This window comes from Mus pahari, chromosome 12 (assembly GCF_900095145.1).
Source record: "Mus pahari chromosome 12, PAHARI_EIJ_v1.1, whole genome shotgun sequence".
NCBI lineage: Eukaryota > Metazoa > Chordata > Mammalia > Rodentia > Muridae > Mus > Mus pahari.
This window is the reverse complement of record NC_034601.1, coordinates 82,471,381-82,481,574: the sequence shown is the minus strand read 5'-3', so window position 1 is coordinate 82,481,574 and position 10,194 is coordinate 82,471,381. Positions and strand designations below refer to the sequence as shown.

At 47.0% G+C, this 10,194-nt stretch overlaps 1 protein-coding gene across 4 annotated transcripts in view; it reads right to left on the bottom strand.

Annotated features, from left to right (window-relative positions):
* Il10rb (interleukin 10 receptor subunit beta) overlaps nt 1–10,194 on the bottom strand; it is a 20,112-nt gene that overhangs the window by 2,195 nt on the left and 7,723 nt on the right. For 2 of the 4 annotated variants that reach the window (XM_029544561.1, XM_029544562.1), the window contains exons 4-6: nt 9,577–9,743; nt 4,718–4,865; nt 2,593–2,753 (exon numbers count right to left, since the gene is read on the bottom strand). In XM_029544561.1, the coding sequence (XP_029400421.1) occupies nt 2,593–2,753; nt 4,718–4,865; nt 9,577–9,743 (476 nt within the window). The remainder of the gene's footprint in view (nt 1–2,592; nt 2,754–4,717; nt 4,866–9,576; nt 9,744–10,194) is intronic. The other 2 variants (XM_029544563.1, XM_021209730.2) reach the window with 2 other exon arrangements.

Here is a 10,194-nt window from a genome sequence, read left to right as displayed (position 1 = left end):
GGCTCTGGGGATGCTTGGTGCCACTGAGCTGCGGTCTGAAATGTGTCTATGGTGTGGATGTCAGGCTCTGGGGATGCTTGGTGCCACTGAGCTGCGGTCTGAAATGTGTCTATGGTGTGGATGTCAGGCTGCCTGCATTTTTACCACAACTAAAAGGGGCGGGGCAAACTTCTCTGTAGACTGCTCACTTGCCACTCTCTAATTCTTCTTCCTGAAAAACAAGATGGCCTCTTAGCCTGATCCCTAGGCTGAGGGACACTCTCTGCTGCCATTTTCTCTAGGAAGCAGATTTGTAAGGATGTGAGGGGGTGAGGGTGTATGTGGGGAAAAGGGTGCGCAGGCCATGGATAAATGTGTCATGGTATCTCTCAAGTCTCTTGGGCCAAGTTTACCAGCGCCCTCTGTGGCACTTCATTTTGACCTTTAACCTGGTCATGTCCAGTACAGTAGCCACAAGCCACGTGTGGCTACTAGCCACTCAACATGTGGCTGGTTTGAATGGAGGGTGTCTTGTGAGTGTGAAATAGATGTGTCTTGAGAGTGTGAAGTGGACATAAAGATTTTGCATGAGAAAATGTAAAATATCTTAATAACTCAAAAACATATTGGTCTAATATAGAAATGATGCTATTTTGGATGTCCTGTGTTTCATAAAACCCTGAAATACTGAGACAGGTGTCCATGTTGGACAGCCCCATCCAGCTTCTGCAATTCAACCTCCCTGAACCTGAATGTGCCGAGTTGTTATGTACCCTGCATCGTGAGTGTGACTGGGGTGTGGTGGTGTGGGGAATGTTAGTTTGCTTTGTGGCTTCCTTTCTCTTCACCTGATCACGCTTCTCCACCCCCCAGCACCCCCACAGCTACTGTGAGGCCCGCTGGCCTCCGAGGTCCCTTGCCTGCACCTGCCTGGCTTTCGCTGGCTCTTCTTTCCTGTCTGACCAGTTCCTTTGATGGGGTAGCCAAGCAGGAGAAATCCCAGGGGAAGAGTTTACTTTCAGATTCTTGGGAAAGAAGACACCTTCCCGCCAGAGCCTAGGGCCTGCATCTCTTTGTCCTTGCTCCAGCTAACTTCACACCAGCTCATCCCTGAGATTCTCCACCCCTGGTGCTGCGGAGCTTGCTTGCCCTGCTGTCCAGAAATTCTCTCTGCTCTGAAACTCTACTGTCCTATGTCCCACTTCCTAGCTGTGGTGGGTGCTGTCCTGTATTATCTATGGTCCCTTCATCATGTCCCCAGCTTCTAGGAATTCTGGCAGCTGAAGTTGCTCATAGCGGGGTTCCTCTCTGGGAGCAACATTCATAGCATAAGACCCGTGTCCTTCTCCACGGACATTCACTTCAATTGTTGGTGTGTGAACTAAGGCTGTCCCAGTCCACGAAGGGACCAGAAGTGCACATGGCACCATTAAAACCCCACAGAGACAGATGTTCGCAGCTAACTGTTGGACTGAGCACGGGGACCCCAATGGAGGAGAAAGGACTGAAGGANCTGAAGGGGTTTGCAACCCCATAGGAAGAACAACAATATCAACAACTAGACCTCACAGAGCTCCCAGGGACTAAACCACCAACCAAGGAGTATACATGGAGGGGCCCATGGCTCCAGCCGAATATGCAGCAGAGGATGGCATTGTCTGGTATCAGTGGGAAGAGAGGCCGTTGATCCTGTGAAGGCTCAATTCCCCAGTGCAGAGGAATTCGAGAGCCATTCGGTGGAAGTGAGTGGGTGGGGAACATCCTCATAAAAGGAAGGGGAGGGGAATGGGCTAGGGAGGTTCCAGAGGGGAAACTGGAGAGGGGATAATACTTGAAATGTAAATACATAAAATATACAATTAAAAATACAAAATCAATCAATCAATCATCAATCAATCCTCACTGAGTTGGGTAATCTTCTCTAGGAAGAACATCAGACAAGTTTGAGAGGTCTCATGGATTAGGTACAGCAGAGGTGAACAATGGGTTGTCCATCCCATACTGAGTGCTCTGCTTGGCAGATCTTCCTGAGCGCTCAGACATCAGACTCCACTTGTGGGAATACAGCACCTTGTGGGAGAGGCAAAGGGTGCTGACACAGGAGGAATACAGGGTGGAACAGGCTCTGCAGCATGTGTGTGGAACAGTTAGACCTTCAGGCTGGCAGACGGCTCAATGCCTGCATGCTAACTAAGCCTGATACATGTGTGATCCTGCAGGTCTGTAAAACATGTGTCAGGAAAAACACCGGGGGGACGTCATAGTCAATCGCATGAGGACACTCACAAAGCAGAGAGTAGAGCTGTGAGCCCAGGCTGGACCATCTGCAGCAGCTCAGTGCAGGCTAAGCAGGCTAATTCTCCACACCGAATTCTGCTCCCTCTCTTCCTGCCAGAACCATTACCTATGAACCCAAGGACTTGATGCTCTGGGCAGTGAAGAAGGTGCTACCCAGGTCTGGGGTGGAGGGTTCTGGAACAAACCTTTGCTGCCTTGGCATTTGGGAACAGGCTAGCACATGGACATGTATCATGTATGCTCTTGGAGAACATGTTGCCAGGCGCTGGACAGCCTCTACCTTAGAGAAGTCTCGCCTCCTTCCACTCTGCCTACCTCCTTCAGGTGCTGTGGAAAAGACGTCCCAGAACGGAAGGTGCACTTGGTCTTCTTATAAATGAACCACAGTATGCCAAAGCAGCCCAGGAGGAAGAGGAAGACCACCAGGACGGAGACTATGAGGATGATGGCCATAATCCAGGAAGGGGTTGTTTCTGCTGGGGACAATGAGGCAGGTTAGACTCTTGGAGCACACACAGGCTGAGTTATAGGGACCACATACCCAATGTGACCCAACGCAAAACCTCAAACCAAGCCCATCAGGCCACAGTGGCCCAGAGGCATGGCCATTGGCTGGAGAGTCTTTTTGATGGGTTTCCTCTCTTTCCCGCATCCTCTTCACAGTGTGGTTTCTGCTACGAAGGGGATGATAAGCAAGATCGGGTCTGTTTGTAGAGCAGCCAGAAGCCTGCCTGCTCTGGATGGATGGATGGATGGATGGATGGATGGATGGATGGATAGACTTATGGATGGATGGAGCATTTGTATGGGTGAGAGGTTGGGAAGAAACTGTCTCATCTTCCACCTCCCTCATTCCCTTTCATGTCCTCCTGTGTTGGCATTTCCACACCCACCGGTCTCCTGACCAACTCACTGTCTGCAGATTGGAAGACCCAGACCCTGTTCCTGGGATCTTGTTCCACACTGCACAGCCCTTTGCCTCCTTCTGTCTCAGCAGAGGCTGTTTGCAGTTTTTCTGATAAATGGAGGGTCCAGAGAGCTGGCTGGTGTGGCTACTAGGAAGAATCTGACAATATGAGGTCATCTCAGTTCCTGAGAAAGCTTCAGCCTCTTACCCATCCTCTAGTGTGTGGCAGAGTGAGCCAGTGCTGCTGTGATCTCTCAGGTCTGGGTGGTGGGACAAAACAGCTGTTCTCCTGGTATTGTGGGTAAGGACACACCTGGCTAATGGGGACATTCTTCTCAGGGTAAGTACAGAGGGTGAGGGCAAGAGCCTGCTTTCTAAAGAGTGTGAACTACACAGCAATTGATGGAGCCTGAAGTTGTTCCCCTGGCTGTAGATCTGTTTGACTTTATTATTGGCAGACCACGTTTTATTTTAAGGATTGGGACGCGTCAGGCTACCTTTGGAATTAGTCTGTAGGCAGGGAGTTAAAGATGTGATCTGGAGTGGCACATGCCTTTAATCCCAGCACTCGGGAGGCAGAGGCAGGCGGATTTCTGAGTTCGAGGCCAGCCTGGTCTACAGAGTGAGTTTCAGGACAGCCAGGACTATACAGAGAAACCCTGTCTCGAAAAAACAAAACAAACAAACAAACAAACAAACAAAAAAAGATGTGATCTGGAGTTATACCAGCTTGTACTCAGTTCCGTCTTTGTCCTCCACTAGCTAGGTGACTCTGGGCAGTCGGAAGAACCTTGGGGCCTTCCTTTTTCTGAATCCCTGGGATGTTCACACTGAAAACCTTCTATCATATCTAAATGAGATTTTAAAAATCCCTGAAAAACAGGAGTTTGCCAAACAGGTTTTCTGTTTCTCTTTTTAAAATTAAAATGTTTGGATCCTGTCAGGAGACAGAGTGTTGTTCTGTGGGGTAGAATCCAGGGGCGCACATGATAGATCACTGAACCATACCCTAAACTACTTTTCTGTTAACACAGTGTGAAGAACAACCTGGTAGATGCCACTGTGCCCTGGACCATGTTTTACAAGGGGTCTCAGTACGTAATGGTACTAGCTGAGGTCACTGATGTCTTCCAAGCTCCTTCCTCCCAGTCATTATGTGTCTCCAAAACTAGAGATGCAGGGAAGGCAAAACAAGATGTGGCCGGGCTCAGTCTCTGCTGGGCATCTGTGTGAGAACCAATTAACCTACTTCAGAGAGCTGGAAGGACAACAGAGCATAGTAAAGGTGGATTCATGGAGGCATCCTGCAGCCCACCGGACTGGCGCGAGAGAGCCAGCATCCTCAGCATAGGGCACCTCGTTTGGAGCATGAAGCAGGCCGACACTCAGGGTCTGGAGACCATGCAGACAAGGAGGAGGCTGATGTCTGACCTGTGGTGCAGTCGGAGCTGACTGCCATGGTGTCTAGGGCCCACGGGTGAGGTCCACGGAGCTCTGAGGGGGCAGTGACAAGCTGTCCCCGTCTCTACTCACCGTCATTGCTTGTCCGTTCACAGATGGGTTCGCTCCACTCTCCTGTTCTGTTCTGGTCGAGAAGAAACCCTTGAACTTGAATGCAGTAAGTTGTCCACGGCTCCAGGTCCCGGAGGACCTCAGAGTCGTACGGAGACATGACTTGGAACTGTAAGGTGACAGACATAGCAATGAAGGATGCCGCCTCTCTTTATTTTCCTTTCCCATGTTCTATGATCCTCTGTGCTTCAGAAGTATCAGCACCACTCCCTGGCTGGAACTCCTTTGAGCTCCTGACACATGTTGTATCCCAAAGAATACGACAAGACCAACCATGAGGCAGGCTAACCATCTTGTGACCTCAGTTCTGTAGCATGGGTGGCATTGAAAGCATCACACTTCCCTTAAAAAAAAAAAAAAAAAGATACTGTACCCAGTTAAGGCAGCCGGGTTCTTCTCCCTGTGAGGTCCAGGGTGCCACACTTACAAATAGCATTCTCCTTGGGGATAGGTGACACCTGCCGCCTGTACAGATTGCTCTAAGGAAACTTGGAGCAGGATTTCCTAGTAGATATTCATATCCTTGCTGTCAGACAGGCGTGTGAGACACCTTGGGGATGCTCAGGGCTCACTGGCCAGGATTCACACCAGTCAGGTCACCACTAATGCTGCACTAGGCACACGTGGCCGAGACTCTTAGTAGGAGCAAGTTCAAAGGGAGGGGCTTTGCCAAGTCGGATGCAGATACATTGAAGACATGGCAGGCAAGAATTGGCTCATCCAGATGGCTGAGGGTTAAATATTCCCCAACTGTGGTCCCCTGGACAAGTAGTGGGTGGTGCCCTCATAGGGGTTTCCATGGTATTGTTCATTAACTAATACATTCACTTAAAACAAAACAAAACAAAACAAATCACTTTTAATGGGTTGGACTGCATCCCACAAAATTGCATGTATTTGTACCTGAAAATGTGACTTTATTTGGAGGTAGGCTCTTTTAAAATTTAAATTTATTGCTGAGCATGGTGCTACATAACTTTAGTCCCAACACACACACACACATACACACACACACTCACACACACACACACACACAAATACATGCACACAGGGACAGGTCTATAATATGTTGAGGAAATAAAAGGTTGCCTGTACAGATTATACCGAATGGAGGAGGGAGGGAGGGAGGGAGGGAGGGAGAGAGAGAGAGAGAGAGAGAGAGAGAGAGAGAGAGAGAGAGAGAGAGAGAGAGAGGCAGAGAGGCAGAGAGAAAGGTAATCTTTTTTAAAAGAATAAAATTTTGGACATATAGGTAAGCATGCCAGCAGGGAGAAAGTCATGTTAAGAAAATGGCCAACGTCTAAAGGCACTCTTTGAAGCCAAAGGAAGCCAAATGATTGCCAGCAAGCTTTCAAGAGTTAGGGGAAAGGTATGGAGTGAATCCCACATCTTCAGGGGAACAGTCCCAAAGACATGTTGATCTTGAACTCTCAGGTTCCAGGAGTGTTAGACAATAAATGTTTGTGTCGGAGCTACCTAGTTGGTAATTCTTATTACAGGAATCTTAATGAGTTAAGAGGAACCATGCACCATGAGGCTTCCACGTGCTCTCTGTCCTGCTCCTCAGGTTCCTAGCACGTTTGTGACCCTTGCTGTTTGGGGTTCCTCATATATGTGTCTAGGTGGGCTCTGACTCAGGCTTTTGCTCTCTTCAGGATACCCCTGCATTCTTCCCTGTTAGCTGCCGTCCTTAACTAATGCTTTGACTAACTTCAAATACCAGGACATCATAGCTAATGATACACTTCTGAGTTTGAGTAACCAAAACAGGTCCTCAGCAAAATAAAGGGGAAATAAGAGAGCATAACTAAGGCGGCCTGGCTTCTTTCTTTTTCATAATTGGTCCCTTGTGGGAGCGAGGCTGTTGACAGCCTGTCAGTATCGATGGCAAGAACTGCGTTGTATCTATTGAACCCAGGAAGAGACTGACAACTCTCCCAGATAAACAAAGCACTACCAATGAAAGACAAAAGAAACAGACAAACCATCACCAAATTCTAGATTTTACTTCTGTTCATCAATGCCTCTAAAACCTTGTAATGTGACTTTGAAGGTGAGATGAGGGTCCTTCTCAAATCTCTTGGGGGTTTCTTCTCTCTGTCCCTTTATTTCTCCACTGATCTATTTTCATGCTCTTTTCCCCACCAAGACAATGGAGCCCCCCAAATCCCTCCACTCTATCAGTTTGGGGCAACTGATCTGACAGCCTTGGAGGGATGTTGGCACTTTAGGAGGTAGTGTTACACAACGGTGTGGGGCATGAAGGAGGAGCCAGTGGACTTTCTAGCATTCACACATCACTTGAAGCCAGAGGACAGACATGTAACTAAATGCCAGGGCTGTGGGTGAATTCTAGATAAGGAGCTAAATATAACAGGGGTTTTGCATGTCACGCCTGGTGAGAGAGGCACTCAGCCACGGATGTCTATAAAACTGGATCCTTAATTGAAGATGCTGATCATCCCCAGGGTGTAGTGAATGGGTCTTGTCCTTGGGTTCCGGAGCGGGGATGTTGTGCTGATGAGTGTTCTTCCTGGAGTCTTGACGGTGAGCAAAGCCACCTCTGGCTCAGGCAGATGTCCTACATGCCTTGGTCTAACTATGTGCATCTCATGATGTAGTTTATATACCAATGTGATAATAGCAAACGGGAAGACCAGGCTGTGGTAAGGTGAACAGACTCCTACCAACTGTCCTTGGACTTCTACATGTGTGTGCATGCATGTGTACACACGCACACACACACATGCCCATATATCAGTGAAAAAATTAAATCTTTAAGAAATGTTTAAGTTAGGGTCTTCAGGAGGAGATTGCCAAGAGCCCTCATGAACACCATTAATGATCTTCCGAAAGAGGCACCAAGGCGTGGTTCATCCCTTTGTCCTTCACCTCGGCCATCAAAAGATGCAGCATCAGCCATTACCCTAGAAGTGAAGTGGGCTAGCCTTCATGGGACACTGGATCTGCTACTGTGCCTTGACCTTGGATTCCTCTGCCTGTAGAATATCATTCATAAATTATCCATTCTATTACAGTAGCAGGAATAGACTACAGCACAGCTCCATGCAGTGGAAGGCTTTTTTTGGTGGGGGAGAGTCGTGAAAAAATTAACTTGATATTTGTGTTTCGTTCTCCTGTGTGTGTATGTGTGTATGTACTTGTGTGTGTGTGTGTGTGTGTGCCATTCTATCATCCTAAGACAATAAACTCAAGTAATCTTCCTCTCGGACTTGTGGGAAGGAACTGATAAATGTTAAATGTAAATACTTTATCAGCATATATGCCAGTTTAGGTATTCAGCTCAGAAGCACCGAGTTTGACCAAAAATAAATAAATCTATCTTCATAAAGAGAAGAGAGCCTCGTATTGTTCCAGAAACAGGAGAAGTTTGGCTTTTGTCAGCAAATGCCACCGCAGTTCAGCGAACTGGCTTGTACTTCCTGTTTCCCCGAATGAAGTGGGTTCTTGTGCCCACTGTGGACCTAAAGAAGCTGAGGTCATCGATGTGATCAGAGCACTGTGGTGACAGAGGAAATATTCCAGCCAGACTTTTTGGTACTAAGCTTTGATTTCAAAAGAATTGCCCTGTGAGCTGGCGAAATGACTCAGGTTTGTAAAGGCCTGGTGATTTGATCTCAAGGACTGTGGTCTGCCCTTCAGCATGAAGAAATAAACGTAATAAAATTTCTTTTAAAGTAATTGTTCCATAAAGAAGAGAGCAATGGGAAAAATTGGATAGGAAGGGTAACAAAAAATAACAGTGTCCTTAAACATCTTGGGAATTGGGAGGGGTTATATCCACGAAGTGACTGGCTTGTGCTATGTGGGGGCTATGGGATGGAAAGCTGGTCATTCAGCTGGTCACATGGCAGCTGACATCTAGTCACATGGCGGCTGACTCCAACTTCCCCCAGCCAAGTGCTGACAATGCTCTGTTTCTTCTGCAACTTCCTTTCTGGGAGAGGGAAGTCTGTTGTGTGGACTTTGTCCTAAGGGTCTGCCCTGTGTCTTTTCCAGAGCTTTTGGCTTGCAGAGGGGCAGGCTTTAGTCCCTCTGGACAAGAAGTGCTGCCACTCTGCAAGACTCTGACCAGTCATATATGTGTGCATGCATAGATGTATGCACACCAATATGTGTATATGTGCATGCATGGATGTGTGCACACACCCATATGTGTATGTATGCCTGCATGGATATGTGCATATACATCAATATGCGTATGTATGCAAGCATGGATGTGTACATATATATCAATATGTATATGTATGCATACATGGATGTGTGCACACATCAATATGTATATGCATACATGCATGGATCTGTGCATACACATCAATATGTGTATGTATGCATGCATGGATATATACACACATCAATATGTATACATGCATAGGTGTGAGCACACATCAATATGTGTATGTATTCATACATGGATGTGTGCACACATTAATATGTGTATATGTGTGCACATCAGAGGTTAGTATCAGTGCCTTCCTCTGTCACTGGCCACCTTGTTCTTGAAGCAGTCTCTCCCTGAATCTGGATCTCCCCAATGGACTAAAACAGCAGAGCAGTGAATTCCCATGACTCTCCTGTCCCCATCTCTCAGCACTGTGACTACCATTGTGCATCCCTGGCTTTAAATTTGGGTGTTAGGGAATCCAAATTCTGTCCCTCACATTTGCACAGCAAAGATTTTACCCACTGAGCCTTCCCCACGTGGCCCCTAGGTGCCCATTCCTCTCTCTCATCACGGCCTACCAAACTGAGCGGAGAACACAGTGCTCACATCACACGCACTCGAGAGGCGGCCTTACCTTCTCATTAGTCCCGTTTTTCCAGTATTGCACCCTATAAGCCCATGAGTCATAAATGTTCTTCAAGGTCCATGTCTCAGGCTCATTCTCAATTTGTGGGGCTGAGAAACGCATGTGTAAAGAATCAGCAAGGGATTCTATCTGCATCTCAGGAGGTCCAATAATGGCTAAGTACAAGAACACACCAGAACGACAATAAAAAAAAAATCACATTTTAAACACTTGAACACGAATTCCTCATATATATGTGCAGCAATCTACTGAAGGATGACACTGACTCTTGATACACCGTTTACATTGCCTCAGGAAGATGGATAGATTTTTTTTTTTGCTTGTTTCAAAAGATCCAAAATCCTTTGTCTTTATTAATTGAATTAAATCCATTTATGTTCACAGCGATATTTAATATATTTAGGATTATTTCAATTACATTGTTTTATATTGTTTGTAAAAATGGCATTTTTAGGGAGGGGTCACCCCAGTACATAGCCCAGGTTAGCCTCAAACTTGCAATCTTCCTGCCTAAGTCTTGACAATACTGTTGTTACAGACATGACACAAAGGCATGTCACCATGCTTCACACACACACACACACACACACACACACACACACACAC